This window comes from Cynoglossus semilaevis, chromosome 1 (genome assembly GCF_000523025.1).
Source record: "Cynoglossus semilaevis isolate Cse_v1.0 chromosome 1, Cse_v1.0, whole genome shotgun sequence".
NCBI lineage: Eukaryota > Metazoa > Chordata > Actinopteri > Pleuronectiformes > Cynoglossidae > Cynoglossus > Cynoglossus semilaevis.
Window position 1 is genome coordinate 17410572 of NC_024307.1, and position 26406 is coordinate 17436977.

The 26406-nt window shown below is 42.4% G+C and overlaps 1 protein-coding gene across 4 annotated transcripts in view; it reads left to right on the forward strand.

Annotated features, from left to right (window-relative positions):
• Nucleotides 1-26406, forward strand: part of npas3 (neuronal PAS domain protein 3) — a 152055-nt gene that overhangs the window by 77483 nt on the left and 48166 nt on the right. For 3 of the 4 annotated variants that reach the window (XM_008315565.3, XM_017034430.2, XM_017034437.2), the window contains one exon: nt 3957-4039. In XM_008315565.3, the coding sequence (XP_008313787.1) occupies nt 3957-4039 (83 nt within the window). Of the gene's footprint in view, nt 1-3956; nt 4040-17316; nt 19566-26406 lie in introns of those variants that run through there. The other variant, XM_017034441.2, reaches the window with a different exon arrangement.

Consider the following 26406-nt stretch of genomic DNA (forward strand, 5'->3'; position numbering starts at 1 on the left):
GGACTGACCAGACCAGTCCAGTCCAGTCCAGTCCAGTCCAGTCCAGTCCAGTCCAGCTGTGGTGACCCAGATGTTGGAGTGTGTTGCAGACGTGGGTCAGACATTACTTCCATAGTTTTCTGTGTTCTCTGTCCTCCTCCGTCACATCAGTCCATCACATCACTAGAGCGTTATTTATTTTAGGAGCTGTACCAACGTTGGTGGAGATGGGCTTTCTACATGTTCCACCGATTTGGAACAAGAGCAGAATAATCAATGGAGAGAGGATGAATGGATGAACGACGGTGCATCTCTAAACATTTAGATTCTCTCTTCTTTCACACATAGTCTCTCTCTCTCTCTCTCTCTCTCTCTCTCCCTGTCTTTCTCGTCCTCTCCTGTCCTTGACTCACACACAGCAGCTGGCGTTCAGCCAAGTGAGGAGACAGCAGAGATGATGATACACTCACACATGGACTCTGTTCGTGTGTGTGTGTGTGTCTGAGAGAGAGAGAGAGAGAGAGAGAGAGAGACCGACAGCTGAGGGACATCATAAAGTCACACACACACACACACATAGAATAAAGCTCAGACAAAAACAACAAAGAGTCGAGGATATAAACGTTCCGCCATCCTGTTTACGATGTTCTTGTCCAAACGAACAGCGCCCTCTTGTGGCATCAGCGACCTCTGTCTTTTTGAAAAGATTTAACTGATGTCCTGGTGTTGTTTTTTATTTTTGAAATGCTTTTTGACAAAGACAGTGTTAAAAAAAAAGGATGAACCAAAAATTGAGCATGAAATTCTGACCATTTTGAGCCAATCCCAGGAGACATTGGGAGAAGACAGGACACACCCCAAATACCCTGACAGTCCCTCACAGGCTAGCACATTATTTTATAAAAAAAAAAACTATGCAAAAACTGGCAAACTAGTACGGGTCCTGGACCATAGCCCTGTGGGACTGTAATCTTATCTATCCACCATTGGCCTGAATTTAAAACATTTCCCCAGTGTGGGATGAATACAGTTCAACCTTAACCTGAAAAACCTTTATATTAACCTTATTAGCTCATAAACAACACAAACAACATCAAATCCTGAATACCAGCCAAGTTGGTATTTATCCCATTGTAGACTGTTGCTCCTCTTCTCCTACATCTTTAAAGAGGCCATTCCTAAATATAATTTCAAAACAGACTGCAGACTGTTCATTCACTGTTTCCTACATCAGCATGTACAAAATGTGCTGCTGTTACTCTTCAGATTTATTTAATTGACACTAACTGACCACACAAGGCAGCAAAGAATCTGAAAAGTCATTTACATTTTACAATAGATTTTATTTGGAATAATAAGGACAATTGAAATATTAAATAAAGATTTAAAAAATAAAGACCTTAACTGATTTAGTAATATGAAATCGTTGGTGAGGTAGAGACGTCGAACATGTGTTTCTGCAAATTGCCAGGCTTCAAAATGGAAATCCGTTTTGCAACAAGATGCCAATATTTTCCGTAGACTGTTCCTCGGCGCTCTGCTGCTAGTCGATGGTCTACAGTTGGTGGTCTATTTTTTGGACTCCTCGCAGCAGATAGCGGTCTATCACCGGGACTCCTCTGTCACACTGAGGAGTGGGTATTGACCTGTTCAGACCTGTAATTCTCTGTGTTTGCAGTGACATTGAACGTGACGTAGCAGCAACAGAGTGAACGGTGAAAATGAGGAGCTGATGCAGATGTAGAGAGTGATTTAGTGGACCGACGCCGTATCGGAGTTAATCGGCCGAAACATCTCATTTCAGGAAGAAGGAGCCCCTGTTAGGTTGACTGACTCTGGTTTATATGTGAGCAGCTGTAAACTTTGTTACGTGTAACAGAGAGCGCCATCACTCTGCGCTCTGTGAGGACGTATAAAATATGAGCTCGAGACTGTGAGACTGAAGATAGAGGAAAGAAAGACGTCTGGACAGAAATCTGGAAAGATGATGAAAGAAAACAGAAGGAACAGGATGCAGGTGTTGGAGTTTTAGTTGATCAGATACCTGGACCTTTGTGATCATGATGTTTGAAGGGCTTGGCTTTACATGTCTGTCAATGTCACTCCAATTAGTGATTCTGGTTTAGGAGAACAGAGAAGCGACTGTGTTAATACTGCTTGGTGTGGTCAGTTTGTGTCACTGACAGGAACATTAATAAACCATTTCATACAGCAACATATCTGAACATTGTTTTGAAGGTAGCCGTGGCTCCTCAGCATCTTTCTGCTGTTATTATAAAATGACTGGTTTGGTCTATGGAGCCTGGTACTGTAGGGGGAGTTCTTTATAAAACCACAGCTGCACCGTTAAACAGTGATGACAAGAAATAAATGTAAAGATAAAGACAAAGATATGATAGACCAGTGATCATCAACTGATGACCCACAGGCAGAATGTGGCCCACCGTACCGTCCAATCCACCGCACGACTGGATTCCAACTCAGACACGACAACAATGTGTGAATTTGATTTCCGTTTATTTGAATGTACAACCAGCCAAGTTGTCTCTACTGAAGTAAAACGCAACAGTGAACTTAACACTACAGTAACTTCACACAATAAAACACTCAAACTCTCCAGTGGGGGCAGTAGTGGATCAACAAGGTCCTTTGATCTAAAATCACTCATTTTCTCTATTGACTTTGGTGCAGACGGCTCCATTGACGTGATCACTGCTTTAGGAGCGCGGGGCTCCGTTAACTGGGAGAGGTTCACTTGTTCTTTGACTCTAAATCCTTTATAAATCCTTTAACACCCTCCCTCTCTTCCTCTCTTCCTCTCTTCCTCTCTTCCTCTCTCTCTCTCTTCCTCTCTCTCTCTCTTCCTCTCTCTCTCTCTTCCTCTCTCACTCTCTTCCTCTCCCTCTCTCCCGCTCCCTCTCTCTTCTCTGCCGTGATCCTTTAGGATCTTTTCCTTTTCCTTCAGCACTTTCTCCACTCCCTGATTCCTTTCCTACCATCTCTGAGGTCTTTGGTGTGGAGTGATGAATGGGTTCTGACATTCTGCCAAAATACCTGCTGATATCCTGCAATACACTCACACAACACACACACTTTTTGTGTGATAATAGGGATAATACGTACTGTATTATGAATTTTGTTAACCTTAACTAATACATATATAAATATATATGCTGTATATATATATATATATACATATATATATATATACAGAATATAAAAAATGTTTGTGTAATAACATTCTGTCTTCCTCACATCTGAGCTAGACACAGTCTGTTTGATTTTCTTCTTCCTAAAAATCCTCAAAACATTTCTCCCTTTCCTTCCAGAACCTCCTTCTTTATCTACTCCCATAAAATTCACTTTCATTCTCTTTCTTTGTCTTTTTCTGTCAGTCCCCTTTTTCCCACCAATCCACTCTTTTCCTCGATGACAAGTCACTTTTAGGCCATAATTGTAAAGAAATAAATACATAAACAAAAACACATTTTTGGATTTTTGGACAGACCTTTCTGAAGAGAGCGACCAGATGAACACACTTTGGTTTGTATTCAGTTTGGCAAAATATTTCTCAGTTGTTGTTTTTTTTTCATCTTTCTTCTTAAAGAACACAGCTAGCATCATTAGTGCATTTAGCCTCCTCCCTATTTTCTACTATTCTGGGGAAGCTAACGATGCTAACCTGTTTCACTGTCCCACACTGTTCCTGCCCAGCTGACCTCACTGGTTCCTTTTGTCCTGTGCCATGTATGTTCGTCACGCCAGGCTGTATACAAGTGTGTGTGTGTGTGTGCGTGTGAAAGTGTGTGTGTTTATGCACGTGTGTGTGTGTGTGTAGCTTTGCTTGTATCAATGTGTCCTAGTCTCACCGGTCTTTTTCTGTCCTGTCCTGTGCTTCTTCTCTCCTTGTTTGTGTGTGGGTGTGCATGCGTGTGTGCACGTGTGTGTGTGTGCATGTGTGTGTGTGCTGCGTGTAGCTATCGGTACCCAGAGGAGGAGGAGTCCCAGCGCCGTTGCCTCGGAGATCTTCGAGCCTCACATGGGAAGCCACATTTTACAGGTAGGATTTCTTCCTAATATTATAGAAAATGTTGAGCTTCACTCTGAAACACACACACACACACACACACACACCTGCATGTGTGTGTGTGTGTATACCTATGCTAAACCTATATGTAAGTAGCACAACTTAGTTTGAAAGGCAGTTGATGGACGGCAAGAGAGGAGAGAAAATGAGAAACAGTGACACACACACACAGACACACACACACAGACACACACACACAGACACACACAGAGAGAGAGAATCTGATGCTGGTTGTGATGTTAATAGCTCAGCCTTTGGGCTGCGTGTTAAACTGATAAGGAGTTGGAGCATTTTAGGGATTAAAAAGTACAAGAAACACACATGTTTTACACACACACACACACACACACACACACACGCCTAAACTCCTGAGGGAGTGAACGCTGCGATAACCCAGTCATTATCACACTTTCATAATTCCATTTAATAATTTAGCGTAAGTAGCAGCAGCAGCAGCAGCAGCCGCAGCCTCAGCAGCAGGCGCAGGCGGAGGGTGGGGGAGGAGAGGAGGCGGTGCGGAGGTCAGAGCAGCACCACCAGCAGCCTCAGCAGCAGCCTCAGCAGCAGCAGCAGCAGCCTCAGCAGCAGCAGCAGCAGTAACAGCCTCAGCAGCAGCAGCCTCAGCAGCAGCAGCAGCAGCCTCAGCAGCAGCAGCAGCAGCCGCAGCCTCAGCAGCATTAGGAGGATGTTGAGGGATAATTGGAGTCGTCGTGGTGAAAAATCATCGTCGGCTGAATGATGAGGAATCACTGGGATAATGTTAATGTGGACGGGAGATGATGAGAAATAATGAGAGTTCACTGAAAGCTCACAACGTAAATTAAGAGGAATCACTCAGGTGAAACAAAGGCGGGAAAACTCCGATTTTTCTGCTGAATCTTGTTCTGAATCTTGTTTGAGACTGAGCTCATGATATCAAACTGATCCTGAGGTGGAATTCGTAAACCGTTCACTTCCCTCTCACCAAAACATCTATGACTTTACCTTCAAACACACTGGACTTGATTCACTTTGTTCCCCCGTCAGTAATTCCATGGAACGAAGTCGTTACTACGTGATTTTAAGTCATTCATCAGCTCGATGACACAGAATGACCACAGGAGGCAGCGTCGGACCTGAAGCTCCTGTGTCCCTGTGAGTTAAAGTCATGAAACTTCCATGACTTGACGTATGTGAGCGTGGTAGTAACGTGATGCTGAGCTCACTCTCCCACCAAAGTCCATGGAGAAAATCATTGGCTCTATCATGGAAGAACATGGAGGTCACTGTTCTTCAGCAGCCATTTTCCTCATGGACTCCAGTGCAGGAAAGAAAGTTTTTAATTAAAAACAACCAGGCTGTAAAGCTGTGTTTGCAACCAATCAGATTCTGATGTGCCCCCCCAGCCCCCCGCCCATGTATATATAAGCCCCACCCCTTCTCCCACATGGCAGAAAACAAAACTGATCTACACAAACACTGTCTGTTGTTTATTGTTTTTTTTTTTCGATCATCTGTTGCTCCTCTATTTTCACCGACATGACCTTATGTGCAGGAGCGAGTGTGTCGCTGGTTCAATCTGCTCCCCTTCTCTCCCAGACATCCCATAATGCCTTGTTATGGTCCCAAGAGAAGTGCTATGACAACCATCTGAGGTAGATTAGAGGCAGCTGTGAGAAAAGTAACACAGTCACTGAGTGTGTGAGTGTGTGAGTGTGAGTGTGTGTGTGTGAGTGTGAGTGAGTGCTAAATGTTACTTGCTAAATGGTCTACCTTGTCATATAGTTCCTGGTACTGTTAGTCCTGTAACCCTGACACCAGTTCCTGCAGTGGAACAACATCTAGTCCCTGTCACTGGTCCTGGTTCTTTACCTAGTCCCTGTTTTCTGTCATCATGTCTGGTTCCACTAGTACCTGTTCCTATGGTAGAAATAGAACAGTTCACGGTACTGTTTGTGGTTGTTGCTCTTGTTTCATTGGCAGAAATGCAAATGTAGCTGCTGTTTTTTTTTATGGTTCCTAGAATTAAAGGGTTTGGATGCTGCTCCCAGCTCTTAGTACCATTTCCTGCACTGGATGTGTGTCTTCTGTTACTTATTCCCATAGAACCGTTCCTGTAATTGATATTTTTCTAGTGTTAGTTCCGGTGCTTTTTGAGCGGTGAATGTTTCAATCATTCCATTTCATTTTTGCAGCTTTTTTGTGATTTCTGCGGCTACACAAGTGTGTGCGCGTGCACGTGCACGTGCGCCGTTCCATGCACACTCGGCCTTTTCAGCAGAGAGCGCAGGTCGACATGTTGGTGGTAAATTGGCTTCATTAATCTGCACACTAATTGATTGTGAGAAGTTTGAGGATGACATTTGAGAAAAGCGTTGAGGACGCGCGGCACGGGGCTGCTGGGCGCAACAGCAACAGCAGCATCAGCAGCGGCAGCAGCATTAGTAGTGATTGATTTGACTAAAACCAGACGCTAATGAATGCCAGCACGTCAGCGTGGTGTCGGAGAACAGACGCTAATTTCAGAGAGATTAGGCCAGAGAGGTTGATAACGTTAATGAAGAGAGAGAAAGAAGGGTGTGTGTGTGTGTGTGTGTGTGTGTGTGTGTGTGTGTGTGTCAGCAAACAGGAAGAAGGTTGGGCAGAAACGTGGACACAGAAAAGTTGTTTCATCTTCATCAGTGTGAAGATGAAGAGGTGACATCTCATCAGTTTTCATTTCCTCAGCCTGTCCATCCTCCACGTGTGTGTGTTCATTCACACAATTCACCGTTTGAGTTTTAGTGAAGAATCTCTATTCTTTCACATGCTGTAGCTTCCAGTACTTTGTCATAACGATTGATATATTTTTAAAAACATTTTCAACGATTGATATATATATATATATTTTAATGTACCCATTCTGAAGTACTTTTTCTACCATCGTCCTCTGGTGTTATCAACATGGTCTATCATGTATTCTTATACTTTTTATTTTGAACACCAGTTGCTTTTCATTTTTAACTCCTTATTTTTTACTGAACCCTTTTTATTCCTTTTAATTATTATTATGTTAAATAGTTTATCACAGTGCTGTTCTGTGCAGCCTTTTCTACCAAACTCCAAGTTTAACGGAGGACTGGATTACAGGCGGGGAGAACTCCATGACAGCAGCTGTCCATTAAAGAAAGTTTAGTCTCAGGTTTGGGGAAATATTTTTGGATTTATGAAAAAAACCCAAACAGGTTGTGTTTGGTGTTTGTTAAAACAACATGTGGTGTTTGATGATGAAGAAGCTGCAGACAGACGGACGATGATTAGAGCAGTAATGCAGGTGTGTGTGTGTGAGAGAGAGAGAGAACAGTCTGTGTATATGTAGGTGTGTGTGTGTGTGTTTGCAAAGTGTGTTTACAACAGACTGACAGAGCACCTGGTTCAGACACACACACACACCGATGCACACACACACTTATTAATGTAAACTTTTTATGTAAAGTTTTTATTTATTTATTTTACCTTTTGTTCATATTTGAATTTTTGACTTTTTCTTTTTCTTTTCTTTTTTATTCATTTTTTAAAAAGTACATTTTTAAAAGCCATTTTAGGAAATAACAATTAACATTTTTACCTCTTTCTATCTTGAAAAAATAATTAGAATTTTAATCAGATTTTTCACAGGGTAACTTTAGATTAATCATTATCAACCATGATTATTTGATAATTATTATTTTTCACGATTAATCTGGAAAAAAAAATCCTAAATGTGGTCAAAACAATAATAAGTGGATAGACTTGGAATTCTTGGAATTCTTGGATATACAGGTGCACTCGACTAGTTTATTTATTTAACTTTTCCTTGAAATGTTCATTTTTATTATATTATATTTTTATAATATAACTATTGATAATTTGATTGATCTGATTACTTATTTTCTTCTGGCATTTTGATGTGCTGTTCTGCATCAACATATGACTTGGCTGCTCTATATACCACACATCTATGATAAGTGTATATACGTATATACAGTATATATATATACATATATCTGTATATATAAATATATACAGATATATGTATGTATATGTACATATATGTATGTGTATATGGTGTGTTGACTGTGCTGAGATCAGATTCTCCTCCTGAGTTTTCAGACCTGTGTCAGTGTGTGAGCAGTTTCCTGTTCGACCGTCACCTGCCTGGTGTTCAGCAGTGCCGTGTTTTTTTTTTTTTCCCCGACCGTCTTCAAAGAGTCTGTAATTAAAGAAGACAGAGACAGCACTGACGCTACGATGAGACATCGCTGTGTCCTGTCAGACTGTCAATCAATCTGTCATGGCGGGTATAAAATGAGACGCAGAGAGAGACGGGACAGAGCTGCTGCCCTCAGAGGATCATGGGAATTATCACAGAGCAGGTCTGTAAATGGGAAGTGGTGACATGTCAGACAGGGCGTCAAAACTGAAAGTGATTAGGACGTGGACATGTATGGACATGTGGGGAGCTGAAGTCTCTGGGTTTAATGTTACAGCATCAAGACGAGGCCTTGAAGGGACTCAGGCAGGTCAGGACCTTTGGAGACCAGAACAAGGTCAAAGACTTTAGAGTTGAAGACCTGAAGAGGCCGCGTCGTGTCTGTGGCACAGAGACCCTTCAGGAACCGTCACCAGGAATATAGGTGACCATATCAGTGGAATCCAGTTTGAGACCAGATCAACCCCAGTGGTTGTTGGATTAGGATTCAAAGGGCAGCGATCAGACAAATAAGAGTGAGACTTGGAGGGACGAGGACATGACTGTAGGGACTAAGACAATCTTTAGACTTTTTGGGATTAAGACAAGGTCCAGTCTTAAACTGACCATGATGCTAAGAATAATTAGTACCAAGACCAGAAGATGTTAAGAATCGACAAGGTCAGCTGTTAGTCTCTCTGTCAATATCAGAGTTATTATTCATTACCACACACACACACACACACACACGTAGTTTATTACACATTGTTTTACTCACTGGCCTTGTGTTTCATCAGTGAATCCAGGCCTTCAGACACACACACACACCCACACACACACACACTGGCACACAGACACACACCAGGTGTTTTTCTCCAGCCTCAAAGCCCACAAGACTCCAGAACGACGGCCTGACCTGACGACGGCCAGACTAAAGGTCATGGCGGTGAGCGGCACGCCTGGCATCCTGATTACCCATAACTCCCTGCTCTCGCCCGCTATCTCTTCCCCTCTTTTATACTCTCATTCTTGCTGTGAGGTCCGGCAGGTTCATTATCGTCTTCAGTATTGGCAGAGAGAGAAAGAAGAATGTCTGGACCAACAAATGAAGCGTCCAGAGAGCGGAGGCAGAGGTGAAGGAGGTAACAGAGAGGAGGAATGAAGAAGAGCAGCGTAGGGTCGATGTTATTTACGTGGGTGAGGCCCCGAGGTTTGTCTGCATCACTAATTGTTTGATTTCAGGAAGGCGGAGCAGCCTCTTTAAACAAAAGCTCCATCCTATGCTAATGTCCGACACAGCAACGGTGCCCTCCCCCTGTCGGGGTCTGCTGAGAGGGAGGTGCAAGGGATCATGGGATTTTTTTTTTCAGTGTCTGTAGCTGAATATAATTAGGATAATTAAAAATGACAGAGGTTCACACACACACACACACACGCACACACACACGGGCAGTCATTGTCTTGACAGGTGAATGAGGGGAGGCAGGAGGTGGGGGGAGGTGCAGGAAGGAGGTGAGTCCTGATTGCTGTCAATCAAAAGGTCCGGTGGGAGGAGCAGGGAGGCAGACAGATCCCCGTGAACGTTGACCCCATCGCTGGCCGACGTGACGCTGCTGTAAAAGAGAGCGAGAGTTAACAACCTTGAGAGTTGAATTGAAATTCAACAGGCTTACTGATGGAGGGGGGGGGAGGGGGAGAGGGGGAGGAGGGAGGGAATGGAGGAAAAAAGAGAGCGGGAAAGAGAGCAAACTAATGGGAAAATGGTCAAAAAGATGGGCGGTTTGTTTGCTCGTTAGCTTAGCACAGCAGTCTGAGTTATGTTTCCTTACCATAATATACAAGTGTAGATATTATTACAGTAGTTATAGTACTGTATTATCCTAGTTTGTAGCACATTGGCTCATTGCCAGTAATTATGATTGACAGTCAGGTAATAAAAATGATGGCTAATTAGCTATTGTAACTATTGTGTCAAAGACTGACACAGCAGGAACCAGACGATGAACAAAATCAGGACCTTCAGATTAGGAGACGCTCTGAGGACTAGCACGACAGTGGATGAAGAACAAGTTCTTAAACTTTAGTAATCACAACAACACATTTCTGGGACCAAATGAGGTCCAGGACCCTCAAAGACTGCCTCAAAGACTAGTCCTAGAACCTGAGTACAGAGACTCTCAGCCACCAAGGCCAAGACACAAATAATCCTCCAATAAATGTTCCTGATCTCTGCCAAAAAATACCAAGACCAAAACAACTCCTGTACTAAACCTTAAGGAACTCAGGAACTCAGGAACTCATCCAGATGTTTGGGAACAAAGTTTTATTTCATGTGTAAATAGATCAAATGGATAGGTGTGTATACCCTTTGTTTTTATCATATATAACCAATGTTAACCAATATTATAATAATTCAACTTTATTCTATATTTTAACCAACATGTATTTTTGAAATATATATTATTAATTATTATATATAATTAATATTTTTCTAATTTCCATCCATTCTTTTTCTGTTGTGTGAGACATAGCCCACACTGTGTGTTGAAGATAGGCCACAGTTCCTGCTGTTACTGTAGATGTATCATCAGTGTTGGTGGAACGACGTGATGAGCTCTTTGTTTGTCTGTCTTTGTTCTGTGTGTGTGTGTGTGTGTGTGTGTCTCACGAAATGGTTGAGATGTAAAAGTCTGTCTTCCCCACAGATAGAGTTGAATGAATCCTCACACCCTGCCAAATTAATCTGCTCTCTCACACACACACACACACACACATACACACACACACACACAGTGTCAGTGTATTCAGTGGAATAATTTCATTATAAGCTTGTGAGCGTGTGGATTAATGGTTTCACTGTCACCGAGACGACAGGAGGATTTTCTTCTCCTTTTTTTCTTTCTTTTTGCCTCTGTGACGGTTTCATTTTCTCTTTCCTCTTCACTTCCTCTCTCCTCTTCTCTTTTCATTCTCATTCTCTCGTTCATTGTGCAGACGAAGCTCGCACTGATTCAGGAAGTCGAGGCCCGTCATGTTATGTTAGGAGTCATTATGTTAATTAGCTGGTTTTGTTTTGAGAAAATCAAATATATACATGAATGACTCTTTTTTTTTAGGTATGTTTTTGTTTTTGTTTTATTTAGCTGAAGGTCTTGGTTCGGTGACTTAACAGCCTGGTTTTATTTGGTTCTTCATGTTCCTGGACTGGTGTAGTAATTGTTGTGCTGGTCTTGACTTCATCATGTCTTCTGTCCTGAATGTCTTGGTCTAGTGATGGGTCCTTGAGGTCATTACTTCCACTGGTTCTTTCTTGGTCCATAAATATATGAGGATTTCAGGTTTTTAGTTTTGTCTTGGTTCCTAGAAGTTTCAGTCTGTTTCTGTTATGTCTTTGCTCTTTACGATCTAAGGGTTGTGTAGGTCTCCAAACATCTTGTTTCAGAAAGTTTTAAGTCTTAAAATCTTTGATCTTGACTTGGGTCTGTGAAAGTCTTGTCTGAAGTAGTGGAAGGCGAGTGGATGTTTCAGTTTGTTTTAGGGTGAACTATTTTTTTGGTGGAGGATATTGTTGGGTTGAGAGTAGCCTTGGACCTGGGGTTAGTTAAAAACTTTTTCTGAGACGACAGTGACATAATGAATATTAATAATAATAAAATAACTATTGATCCCACACTGGGGTCATGTGGTTCATCTGGGGCTCGAACCCAGGACCTTCTGTGTGTAAGGCAGATGTGTAAGCAGGCATGATAACCGCTACAGTATGGAACCACCAAGGTTCGTTATGGAGGATGCAGGAACTGATCCCACTAACCATTTAAGCTAACGAGCTAATGAGCTAACGAGCTAATGAGCTAATCCCCCTAAAACAAGTTTTTTGCGTATACTCTTTCTTCCCGATTCCTTCTTAAAGTCCTGGTAGTTTGTTTAAAGGCCCAAATAGGATTGAATGTGTTCAGCTCTGTGGTTCAGAGTCCTGATGACACCCAGCTTCACTTCCATAGATATAAAGGTTTTGACTTTGTCTTGGTCTGTAAACATCTAGAGGTGATCTTTGTCTTGGTCCTGGACTTTGGTCTGTCATAATGCATGTATTCAATGGTCTTGGTCTTCGTCTTCATTTTTGGTCTTTGTCTGCATCTAATTTGTCCAAGTCTTCATTTCCACCCTCCAACTGATTTAGAATTGTCACCGTCTCATTGGTGAAGATTCGTGTGTTTGTCTTCATGTGTCAATCTTTTTATTCTTGTCCTTTTTTAACCATTCTACTTTGTCAGATTTGCTCAGTCACGATCACTACTGTTTCGTTTGGTTCAGCGTCACATTATGTCACAGAGTTGTGGTTTCTGTCTGTGTGTGTGTTTGTATTGTATAATAACCACAATCCATCAGAGAAATCTGCTTTAATCAAACAGGAAACGCCTCCATGCTTTTGGCTGCTGTTTCTCGCTGGATCCTCACTTTGTTGTTGTCTTTTTGTATATTTTCAATTTTCTCTGTGTGTGACTGTGTGACCATATTTGTGTGTGTGAGTGTATGTGTGTGTGTGTGAGTGTGTGTGTGTGTTCTACCTTCACTCAGGAAGGCAGCAGCAGCAGCTGGTTGGGTCAGTCCCCAGAGGGATTATGGGTAGGGAGGGGAAGGTTATGGCTTCACTGCTGTCAACGAGCTGTTGCGTGTGTGTGTGTGTGTGTGTGTGTGTGTGTTTTGTTACTGCAGAATTCTCTGGATTCCTATATCTGCTTTTGACCTTGTCTTTATTGGTCTGCTCTGCTGTATGTTTTCTGGTCCAATAAGAACAGTATAACGTAGGCTAAACTGGTTTGTTCCAGTTGGTACTGGTTCTTGGTCTGGCACTTTGTCCCTTCTCAGTCTGCTCTTCTTTAGTGGCTTTGGTTTTTATTGATTTGGGTCTTGGTCTTGTCTGGAATCGTTGGCCTGTCTTTTCGGCAGAGACTTATTTAGATTATTTAATGAGCTGATAGGTTGAGGTTGTAAAGTAGCATCTGGATTTAGTCATCTGATCTAGATAATCACTTTGTCTGGGTTTTGTTTTGGACACTTTTGTTTTTGGGCTTAGTTTCAGTCTTTCCCTTCTGTTGTTTGTGGTTTGGTCTGGTTGAGTTTGGTTCTTGTTTGGTTGGTATTTATGTTCTAGAAGAGTCTTTTTAGCCTGGTGTGCAGCCTGTTTCTCTTTTCATTGGGTGTGGTTTTAGTTTCCAGCTCTTTTTTTGTTTTTTTCAGTTTATATTTCACCAACTAGAATTGGGTCCAGATTAGACTCGGCTTTTCAAGAAAGTTTTATCAATTACCAACAGTAAAACACATGTCCAGCCTTCATTCCTCGTTCTACGTTGAGAGTTTTTGTTCCGCTGTGAGCATCGCCAGACGGGTGGGGTTTAACAGCTGCGGTGGTGAGTGTTAGCACCCCCTGTTGTCAGCCTCTTGTAAACAAACAGCTGTTTTCCTCCAGGTGTCGGACGCCTGCCGTAAAGAGAGGTTCTTTAAATTTTTTACCCTGCGATTCAGCGGCGTATCAGGCGTAACCTCTCACTCTGCCTCCTTCTTGATGCCTGCACGCAGGCAGGGGGTGTTTGTTTTCTATTCCAGTACGTGCCTGCTCAGAAAAGCAGCTGGTTAGAGAGAAAAGAAGGACGAGTCGAGGAGTCTCCCAGCACTGCTGCTGCTTATGATGTGAATGTGATTATACTTTCTCTTCTAACTGAAAAGAAATGAAAAGAAAAAATATATATAAGAAAATCTATTATAGGTATAAATTAAATATAATATGGATGGGAGGATATTAGAAGGAGATTTTTAGTTTTATTTGAGGGTATTACATTATATATATATATATATGGCAGTCCTGGGTGTGCTTTGAGCACCCCCTGTGGGTTAACTCTTTCCTAACAATTACAAATGTTACAAATACAAATGTCCGTACAGCACTGTAACAAAGAGCCTCACAGGGACATGGGAACTGTCTCCTCACTGCTGCCCCATGTGGTCAATTTGTGTTACTAAGGAAATTTTAAATGAGGGATTTTGAACAGTTATATAGATCAATGTCTCATTGTGATTGTGTACATTTTATCACAGTAGCTTTCCTTAGCATAACCAAGGAACGATGTAGTTGTTGGTGGAGGTTTTGGTCTGTTTCAAAAAATTCAATAGTTGTGTCAAAACGTTTTTTCAAACCAGGTTCATTTTACCTTCCCATTTGTGATTTGGGTGAATCAACATGCTGTGTGTTTGCAATGACAGTTCTCAGTGTGTGTGTGTGTGTGTGTGTGTGTGTGTGTGTGTGGGTGTGGGTGTCAGACAGCGAGAGGAAGAAAGGATTTTCATTGACCTTCCTTCATTTTCCTGTGAGCAGGACAAATATTTAAAATAGATGTCAACTCCTGCTCTGTGTCACAGTCCTCTGTGTGTGTGTGTGTGTGTGTGTGTGTGTGTGTGTGTTTCCGTTTCCTTGCAGTCGTTCAGTCGTTGATTTTTCTCCCATCACTCTCCATTCTTGTTTCTCTCGCTTTCCTACAACCTCCCCACTTCATTACATTCACTCTGCCTTTCTCTCTCCCTCTCTTTCTTCTTGTCTCCCTCTCTCCCTCGCTCGCTCCCTCACTCTCTCTCTCTCCGACAGCCGCTAATAATAACGCATGAAGGCAGTCAGGCCAAATGAAGACAAATGCCGTCTGGTGCTTTGGAATCATAATCCAGCTCTTTGCTCTCAGGCATTTCTACTCCTTCCCCTTCTAACAGACTCAACTTCCCTCTCCCCCCTCCACCCTCCACTGCCCCCCCTCCCCTCACCTCCCACACACACCTCCCCTCTCTCTTCTACTCCTTTATTCTCGTCCTCTCTTCTCTCCATCTTTTCAGTTGCAACATGAATTTCTCCTCCGTCCTTTCATGAGTTGAAAAAACTTGAAGCTGTCCTTTAGCCTCAGTATTGTTTTTTTTTATTGTTTGTTTTTAGTTTTATGATGTGGTTAAACAGTTTATTCAGTCATTTCCAATGGACTGAACTGGTTTCCATTTGCTGAACAGTTTTCTTGTTTTAGAAGCCAGTTCATCTACATCCTCCCTCTCCTCCCATGACTGTTTTTTCTTTATAGATGCAGGTCAGTGGTATTGTCTGTGCTGTAGGGTGGAGCTGGATGTGTGTCAGTTGTTAATAGCATACTTAGTTACTTCGACAGTGCTTTGATGTTAATAGGTAGACTAACTAAAATGTACTGCCTCACGACCCACCTGTGGAGCCACCAGTGTCGACATGACGTAGCTGGTGTTTCTTTAGCCCAGAGCTACACGAGCTGCTGTGCTTAGCTCTTGGTCTGTAGGTAAACTACTGTCTGAGTGTCACATACCTTGGTGGTATGGGTGTAGCTACCCGATGGAGGTGAGAGGGTTGGGTTTTTATGATCACACACTTTTTACTCCACAAAGACAGGAAGTCAGAACAGGCCATTTTGCGACACATTATAAATGTGATTTGTCAGATTATAAAAAAAAACATCTACTTAGTTGTTGAAACTGGTACTTAAGGAGTAGACAGACATTATTCCTTTTAAAGAACATTTACAAAAAAAAGACACGACTAAAGAAACTCATTTGCTGCTGTTGTTAAAGTATAAATTACTGACGATCGTTTGTGTGCATTTTCCGAATGATAAATCTGGACGGCGGCGACTTCCTGCTGTTCTACCCCACATGTCTCAGCGTGAGCTCTGCACCGTGATTAAAATGGATTTAAAAAAACATTTCCAGCTCCACAGATGAACAAATACACGGCTGAATGGTAATGTTCGCAGCAGAACTGCAGGGATAATTGATTAAATGAGCATTGTAATTACATTTTCTCCTGCTAATATTGAAGATGTTATCAGTGTATCTTTTATCATCAAGTTAATCAGGAGCTAAGACAACATTAAAGAGAACGAGCGAGCGTGTGATTGGACCAGACCCCTGCCAAGTCTGTGGACGTTTGACTCACTCTGTGGTCTTGTAGTTTTTTGTTTTTTTTCTCAAATAAGGGATATCATTTAAGTCTTTAATAATGTACGTACAGTCATCCTGCTGGTAAAAATTCTCAAGTTTGTAAACCTCACTACCACGCCACAGCAGGGACTCAACGCCTCCTGCGTCCATGTTCTCTATGGTCCCTGGTGTGACCCAGTGATCAGTCTGAAGGAGTTTACTTTCTGAAGAGTTTGATTATCAATATTAACATGTTATAACTATATATGACCATCCATCCATTTTCATCCACGTTACCGGGTCGCCGGTGCAGCAGTCTCCACGACCACCACCCAAATCACACTGCACCGCACCAACCCCCCCCCCCCCCCAACCCCCCCTCCCCCCCCCCCCCCCAACCCCCCCTCCCCCCCCCCCCCCCGAGCCTTCCTGCGGGGGGTGAGTCCACTGAGGGGGGGTATATATGACCACTTTTTAAAAACTAAAAGGAGAGAATTTCTTCAACATGAACAGTAGAAATGTCATGGTCCCACACACACACACACACACACACACACAGTAATATGTCTACACTTCAGGTTATTGCTCAGAGCTCAATATCACTTTAATTCTCTTGAGACGTGTGTGTGGCGAGGCCTGTGTGAGGAGGGGCGTGAGTGGGGGGGGGGGTGTGAGGGGGGAGGGGGTCACCTGTCCACATGTCAGCTGTTGGTTTTGATTAAAAAAAGCAGCAGCAGTTATGACTGAGTGTGTCTCCACTGTCGTACTGTGTTTTTGTCTCCTGTGAGTTCACAGTATGGACATCATCATCATCTTCAAACTCTAGTAACTCTTCAAACCTTTAGTAACGTTTCATTTGGTTGGTTGGTTGGTTGGTTGGTTGGTTGGTTGGTTGGTTGGTTGGTTGGTTGGTTGGTTGGTTGGTTGGTTGGTTGGTTGGTTGGTTGGTTGGTTGGTTGGTTGGTTGGTTGGTTGGTTGGTTGGTTGGTTGGTTGGTTGGTTGGTTGGTTGGTTGGTTGGTTGGTTGGTTGGTTGGTTGGTTGGTTGGTTGGTTGGTTGGTTGGTTGGTTGGTTGGTTGGTTGGTTGGTTGGTTGGTTGGTTGGTTGGTTGGTTGGTTGGTTGGTTGGTTGGTTGGTTGGTTGGTTGGTTAGGTGGTTGGTTAGGTGGATAGTTGCTGTGTAAATCTATTAAAATGCTGTCAACACTTGTGTCATAATGAACCGTTCTGGTGACGACAGGTCCAGTCTAATTGGTTAAATCAATGCTGTGGTGTTTGTCCTCACTGACACTGAGCTCAGTCCCAACGGTGGAATGGTTCTGTCCATTCATGTATGGACAGAACTTTGGTACAGTGAGTGTTTAAATGGAATATGCAGGTCGCGTTCACTTTCACTTCTCTCTCTCTCTCTCTCTCTCTCTGTCTGTCTCTCCCTCTCCCTCTCTCCTTCTCTTATTGACAGGTGTTGACCTTTTTGAACCCTCTCCATTCTCACCTCCTCCTCCGTCCAAGCCTCCATCTCCTCTCCCAACTCTGTTTCTTGTATTGACATGTTGACCTTTCTGCACCTTCCTCCTGTACGTTTTCCCTGCTCTCTCCCTCTCTCCCTCCCTCTCTCCCTCTCTCCCTCCCTCTCCTCACTTGCTCTACACACCCCTCTCTTCCCACACCACTCTGTCCGTTCTCTTACTCTGTTTCGAGAATCCCTTTCTCACCCTCCTCCCTTCTTTTTCTCCCCCCACTATTGATTGGTTCATTTGATAGTTCTATCACCAATCAGCATGAAGCTGACCTTTTGGACTTGGCAATGATATCCTCACGGGAGGTGTGTGTGTGTGTGTGTGTGTGTTTTGTCCTTATAAAAGACTTGCTTACTCGTGCACGTGCTTGGCTGCTGCATTGACCTTTCCTGGACAGAATGTCAACCTGGACTCTTGACTCAGCTCGAACAAACTGTTTCATAGACAGGAAGCACTTGGGCTCTTCAACAGGAAGTCTGAACCCAGACAGCAGAACCTGAGGCCTGGTTAGACACCAGCCTCCGAGGGTTTCCACTGCCTTTCATATTTATTTACATAGACATTGAACTCTTCGTCACCAACCAGCAGCATCACAGGTTTCTGTTAAGGGTCTAGATCCAAAGCAGCGTAATAGTCTGACATCCCAGAATTCATCAGTGGCAGATCTACTTCGTACCAGTGGATCTGTGAACGTGATGCAGGGATTATATTAGAATCCCAAAATAAGGTATTTTAAAGTCAGATAACGTGAATCTGTCTTACATGTAGTGACTAGTAACTAGTAATATGTTGACTCCAGCAGATTTTTTTTTTCTACCATACTGGGAGATAACTACATGTCATTTGCCTTTTTGATGGCTCCATAATTCCTCTGCCTGTCACTCAGTCCGCTGCACGCCATAATCTTCACAATCACCTCAGATTTCACAGCACCAGGTAGTCACAAGATTTCAAAGAAACAGAGTCTGGTGCAGATTTGGACTTTCCATTTTCAGAATCTGAAATACCACACATGCCTGAGGAGACGTGTGTTTTAAAATGGCCTTTGCTCGACAGCTCCGAGGGAGGCGTACCGTCACGAGTGGTCGTTGGTGGATTGTTTTGTTTACATTTTCAGTCTACCAGGCTAAACTTTTCTAAACCTAGAGCACACAGTGAACAGTGAAACACAAAATCTCTGATTAGTCGAAGCCTCATCACTGTTGCTCCATGATTGTCAGTGTGAACAAAGTGACTTCTTTAGTTTTTATAGTTTAATGGCAGCTGCATTGCAGCAGGATAAAAGTGTTTGGACGAGGACTTAACCCCGTGGTGATGTCATCTGTTACTTTAATGTTCGTATCCTTTCATCTTTAATCCCCTGCATTGAAAACATACAACAGTGCTTTGACTCCGCTCTTTCAAAAGGCGAAGGGAGGACATAATGAAGACGGACAGGCAGGATCCCACTGCAGTCCCACAATATGGTGGAAGCAGCAGAAGTAACAGAGTCGGTGATCCAAACGAGCCTTTTCATAAAACTGAGGTCTACAAACATCTGTTTTCCAGAATTTTTAAAAATGAAACTAATCCAAATTCACCCCTCGATGTGACGGAGAAACAGACGCTCATATTTCTGGCCACCACCATCTTCCACGTTCTCAGGAAGACTAATGCATCGAAGGGGCTGTCAGACCAGGAGATGGAGTTTCATATCACCCGTCTGGTGAATCAAACCAGACAAGGACTTAACATCCTCGATGGACATGTCCCTTACATCAGCAAGGCCAAGTCTTTGGCTAAAAGCGTCATCAGAGATCTGGAGGACAAGTATGGTGAGTTACTGGACCGTGTCCTGCTGGATCCTAACTCGCGCACGGAGGCATTCGTTGTCTCTTGCCTGAGAAATAACATTAGCGAGAAATTTCAGGATAAGACAGACTTAACAACGTGGTTCGCAGGGATTTTCCTGGGAGTCCTTTACGTTGGTTTACTCCTGACTGTAATTCTAATAATGATTATCGGGGTTTAGACAAATGGTAAACGTTTCTACCCCAAAAAGAGAAATCTGCCTCCATACAGTCCAGATGTCTAGGAGTTATTGAGTTTGGCAGCACAGAGAACAATAGGAAGGTGGCAGTAATGCAACACTGTGTGCCAACTCACTACTATACCAGAAGGGAATGAACTGCTAGTGCTTCCTCGACAAACAGATGATATAGATGACACCTACAGGGTGGATCAACGGATTTGAGCAAAGAAAGGCAGTAATGCAACAGATTTGGCCATAAAAAGCCACGAAACACAAACAGTATCATTGAAACCATTAAGGGTAGTAAGTAACATTAGCACGGTTAACCAGTCAGACCGTACGGCAGTGCATGTACATGTATAATAATGGTGGAGGTGCCAAGTGTGGAATGCTATTTTGACATGGTAGTAATTTGTTGTCTAAATCACCAGACTGCCTGACCTCCACTGCTTTGGAAATTGTGTTCTTTATAAAACAAATTGGATACATTGTTGTCTGACATAAGTATGACATAATCGCATGGGCATCAGCGCCCTCTACCACCATGTTTTATCACCCTTCCTGCCACCAAATAATCAGAATACAGACACTATTATTATTATTATTGTTATTATTATTATTATTATTATTATTATTATTATATAAGAACAATTCTTTGTGAAGTTTCAGCACCTAATCCATATGGTGTCATAATCATTCTGCTTGTTTTGCATTTACTGTACACTTGATGGCAGAGTAGAGCAATTAAAAGCCTTTGACAAATAATTGCAATTGGATCAATGCTGTATCAGTAGCCCTGTCCTGTCTGGTCTGATCATTGAGGGACAGGTCTGGATGTCAGCTGTTCCTTTTATCTTTATCCTTTGATCTGACACCACTCGGTGTGTAACACTACAGACCTACACAGGAAACAGAACAGCAGAAGAAAAGACCACCTGGAAATGTCATCATTTAACCTTAGTGATGCCAACAAACGAACAACGTCTCCACGGTCATATCTAAAGAAACAGCTTATGGCTAAAACAGAGATTTACAGACATCTTTTTTCTAAAGCTGATAAAATAGACATCAAGTCCAAACGTGACACGTCTCAGGACAGAAGTGAGCGCCAGGTCCTCCTGTTCCTGGCCACCACTGTCTTCCACATCTTCCGTGAGACAGGTGCTTCCAAGGGCCTGTCCGACCAGGTGACGGCCTTCCACATCTCACGTCTGGTGACTAAAATTCACAAAGGACTTCCTGTCTTTACCGGTCAGGTTCCTCAAATCAACAAGTCCAAGACTTTGGCCAAGGTGGTTGTAAAAGAGCTTCAGAAGAAGTATGCTGGGTCTGTGGCAGCCATGCTGCTGGAGTCAACGCCACATGTAGGAGACGCCATTGTCCTCTGCCTTCAGAAACACGCCAAGCAGTATTTGGGTGAGAACATCTTCTGGTCTGAGTGGTCCTTGGTAATCGTAGCTCTTGTTACTTATCTTGGTATTTTTGTCTTTGCAATCCTAAGTATGTTTGTGATCTTTTAGGCTGATTTGTTTCCTATAGGCTGAGTTTGGTAATCGCACATGCACTGGTGAGATATACGATCTGTCTTGAGATCGATTTTAACTTTCTGAAACCCCATTTTTCTAGAGGAGAGAGAGATCGATTTTAACTTTATGAAACCCCGTTTTTCCAGAGGAGGTTTGTCTTGCAGGTTTATATAAAACTATAGAGGTTGTTTGGCAACATTTGGAATGCAAACTGTTGAAGGTCCAAAAACATCTCTCTCTATAGGTGAAGATAAATGTGGGTAAATGGGTCTTTAGTGTCATTTATTTCCAAAAGTTTTACAAAAAAAATCCATCAAAATGTAATAGGTTTAAAATGTTCTTGTAGAAAGAATCTGGACATTCTAAATTGACCATAGGTGTGAATGAGAGTGTGAATAGTTGTTTTGTCTTGCAATGTGTGATGGACTGGAGAATGATCCAGGGTGACCCTGAATGACCCCTGAAAAGTAACAAGTGGTGGGAGGTAAATATATGAACGTGTTCTTAAAAGGCTGCACAGTTGAAAATGGACAAAGACACAAAAACGAGGAAGAAAATCTTTCTGAGGAAACTTTGATGGTGATTACTTCCTGCTTCCTGCTAATACTGCAGTGACTGATGGGACATTGTGGGAGTCTCATCTGTTGTTTTGTGTTGGTGTATTGGTGCCTGAGCTAACTGTCGATGTAACTCATTTCATGTTAAGTCCTTTGTCTCTTTGTGTCAAATCACAAAAGACAAAAACGCAACTGATCCATTGTTGCAGAGTTTACATCATGTTAGAAAGAAACAAAGTCACTTTGGGAGGAGGAGCTGAGTTATACCACATTCAGAGATGTGTCCTGGTCTGCTTGGCTGGGCTCCGGTCAGTTGTGTGCGATAGTTTGCGCTGCTTACAAAGCTGTTATTGTTTGTTGTCTTATCAAGGTTAGCATAACTACACTAGCATAAACAGACCTGCGTCACATGGTAATTTAACATCTACAGTAAATAAGAATTTCAAAAGAAACGTGTTTATTGAATGGATTAAATTCATATCTTGGCTAGTAACACAAATACACTTATTTTTGGTCCAAGCCCAAATTTGGTCCAAACCGTATATTTGTTTTAAGCATCCAAAATGTCCTCAGTCATGACTGAGGACATAAAACCACAGCGATAAAACAGACTTTGACACACATGTGCAAAAAATGTGTGTAAAGTGTGTAAAAAAGCTTACTGTCGCTGGGCAGACATCCAACTTAGCGCAGGCTGGTTCACTAAATAAAACCGAAACAGGTGAGAAAAATAAAACCAGGCAAATGTTGTCTTTACAGGAGCCGGGGGACAGACGCTTTATAGCTCGCATGCAGCCGAGGATCTGCTGCTCCAGTTGTTCCAGTTGTTCCTAATGAGGGAAGTGGGAACTGAATGAGTGAACTGTGCCTTTAAAAAACCCCAGAGGGTGTGACTGTAAGGAGCCATGAGGCACACAGCCTCCAACACACAAACACTGCTGCGGTATTTAGTTCTAAATGAGGATTTTGGTGTTTACAGCTCAGTGTGTTTGTAGATGGCAGAATAAACAGTTATAGGATGAACTGGTGAGGGTTGAAGAGGAAGAAGAAGAAGAAGAAGAGGAGGAGGAAACCCACCACAACATCAGCATGAATTCAAATCTTAATCTTAATTCACACCGACCAACACTTGTGTGAGTAAATGTTGTCCCCTCCATCCAGCCTGAATGGTAGTCGTTTTCTCTTGTCATTTTTTTGTCCTTGTCCACTCCACGATGAGACTCGTTTAAACCCTCCTGTCCGGTTCTTCTCTCTGTTCTCCCTCTTCATAAAAATCACCCTTTTATGAATGGACTTTGGTGAAGCCTGCAGCCATGTAAACATCCAAACTTGTTAAAATTCATTTTACAAGATGAAAAATACAAGGGGAAAAAAATAACAATAACTTAGAAAATAATAACTAAATATATTAGAGAGCAGTCAATTATGTTCCAGTGACCTCAGCCTCTGTGGTCAGAGGATGTTGTTATTTTTTATGCCCTCTGCTCTTTTTTTTTCATTTGTATTTGCATATTAATAGCGCACAAACAAACACACTCAAATACTGAATTATTGTGTCTATCTCCATCTTTTTTTTTGTTTCTGCAAAACACATACACCCTGTGGAGTCGGCGGTGTGTGTGTCTGTGTGAAATCACAAAGGCTCTGACCGCCTCATAGTAATTATGCTAATTGCTTGGATGCCCTTGCCTTTATTTATGCGCGGCTGCTAAGATAAATAAAAGGAAATTGCTTTGGATCTAACTGTATTCATTTCAGCATGCTAACTAGAACGCTAACGCCACCCTCTGTGGGCGTATGCATTTGTGTGCACGTGTGTGTGTGTGGTGTGTGTGGTGTGTGTGGTGTACTGCTCTGTTTACCCGTCAGTAGAAATTCAGCAGGTAATTGCAATTTTGATTGTACATTTATTTATTTAATTCTGTTTGTGTGGATGAAACAGTGTGTTTGTATGTATCGCAGCAGAGTGTGTGTGTGTGTGTGTGTGTGTGTGTGTGTTGTGCAGTGAAGTGACAAAAATTGTTTGAAGTTTTCACCTTTGAGCAACGAAACTAACTGCTTTCAAATTGACCTAATGGGGATTTAAGATGCCATATTGGATTCTCGGCCACTAGGGGGCATCTCAGTAAAAACATAGATACCAGCAAAAAATGTCTAGCTTCAGGGATATTTAGCAAGAGTTCAGATATTACACATTTATTTTGATTTCAGGTACACTGATGTACTGATGTACACGGCCCAGCCTGTAGATGGCAGTAATGTCAACCTAGAATTTCAGAAGAAGATGAACAAAGAGTTTTGTTTTGTTTTGTTTTTTTCACTGCAGTACTTCTAGTCCACAGTATCTCCTCTGTGTAAAACATTTTGCTGCACAAACTGTAGTGCTAGAAACCAGAAACCAGTCCTGGTACAGACACCAGAGCTAATGTTAGCTACAACAGTCCTGGTACAGAAACCAGAGCTAAACTCTTTGTCAACAGTCCTGGTACAGAAACCAGAGCTAATGTTAGCTACAACAGTCCTGGTACAGACACCAGAGCTAAACTCTTTGTCAGTAGTGGTGGTGGTGGTGGCAGAGTCGTTCTTTGGGTTTGTTCCTTTCACCTTTCAGAGCTCTAGTCTGGGTGGCAGTGGAGATGAAGGGTAAATGGATGGTGAGGTTTTTACAGCATTAACAACCCAAATACAGTCATCTGAATTAGGTATAAGAGGCAGAACAGCCCTTTGAGAGTGCAGACCTGTTATTGTACTCCTTCTAAAGACTTCAGTCTACAGGGTGAAAGATACTGTATGGTTTCCCAGCATGCCTTACTGCCAGAAGATGAACAGGTTGCTGGTTCACTTCACCCAAAACATCACATTAAAATGACCAAGGTTATTAATGTTAGTGTGAATGCTAGTGTGAATGGTTGTCTCTAAATGTGAGAGTGTAACAGAGTGGCCAGTGCTGGAAAGATTCATCAGTAGAAAAGGAATGAGTGTTGGTTTTAAGTGGATTGTACAGATTACTGGTCTGGGTAAAATGCTAATTTTTTTTGGAGTATTTTGGTTCCACATAAAAAGGCAGTCACATTACAGTTACTAAGTGTGTAAACTTTATTTTGCTTTTGTCAATTCATCTCGGGGCTTAAGCCCAGATGTAATTAAAGGTGTCGTCTCTGATGTGTAAAGTGACTTTAAACATTTATCTGACAGTCCATGTTCGTCCTTTTGTTTTTAGACGTCACTTCACTAACGAGGAAGTTTAACACGGCGCCTGTTGCTTTGAGTCCATGTCAGACTCTAAGAGCAGTTCTTTAATAGGGAGGAGAAAACAGATTAAATGCGTTGTCAGAGAATACATTACTGCCATATTCAGCGCCGGCGTCCTGACACTCGTCAGATTTGTTAATTAACATTTCCTCATTACAGAGATAAAGAAGAAAAGCAATCGAGGACATGTTGTGTTTCCTTCAGAACATATTTGCTGCCGCCGATGAGTCGTGTTCTCAGATGTAATTTCTCTCCCAGAAGAGCAAAGACAGACAGTTAAAGGGATAGTCCTCCATTTTTCTCCGTCCGAGGCTGTCCTAGGATGGTTGATTCTAAGGTAAAAAACTGTGGGCTTCCTCCCAAGATTCAAAGAAACAACACGTCCTCCTCTGTAGTCAGAGTCCAGTCCACATCAGGACGTACATTTAGGAATGATACGACAGGACTTTTGAATTGATGATGTGCAGATTCTTATTACCTGCTCTGTACTAGAGATAAAACCTTTTCATGTCCAATACTGATACTGCAACCTGGAGTTTCAGCTGATACTGATATCAGTACGATACCTTCTTTCCTCCTCCATGGCTGAGGAGATAGTGTCCCTGTTTACGACATCATTTTCATTTGGGCTTTGGTATCGGATGGCTGAAGCTGCTGTTGTTTTTATCTGATGTTCAATCTGGTCATTTTGATCAATATGTGACCAAGAGTTTTGGACACACCTGGTCACTGCAACAATGAAGTCTTCAAGTTGCAAAAGTAAACAACATCAATTTGTGAAAATACAATCTTTATCTTGCAGTTTCAGTCTCATTCTCCTTCACTGGCTATTCTGTACAAAGAACAAACACATCTATTCCTTCTCTCTGGTTCTCCTCTGCTCCCACTCCTCTTTTTGCCCCAGTAACCTACAGTAGAACCAGGAGTGAATGCTTATAAACTACTTAGTTTACATCTAGAATATATTCACTTCATTATCCCACTGCTGAACAGCCTTTTCAAACAGGAAGCTCACTATTGTAATTCAATACCAATTGTACTGACCCGCACCAAAGTCCACTGAAAAAGCAATGATTTTAGCTCAAGAGAAGCCAATAACTGCTGGTCCACTGCTGGCTCTGGTGGTCACATGGGTCACTCAGGTACATTTGAACAAAGGATTTGAAACACTGACGTGGCAAAGACACACGTTTGAAATGACCAGTTCAGTAGTGTCAACTGTTGATGTTTCTTAAAATGTAAAATCAATGATTTTCTCTGTGGACTTGGCCAAATGAAGACCATCATGTTCAGTCTCACTGTTGATGAT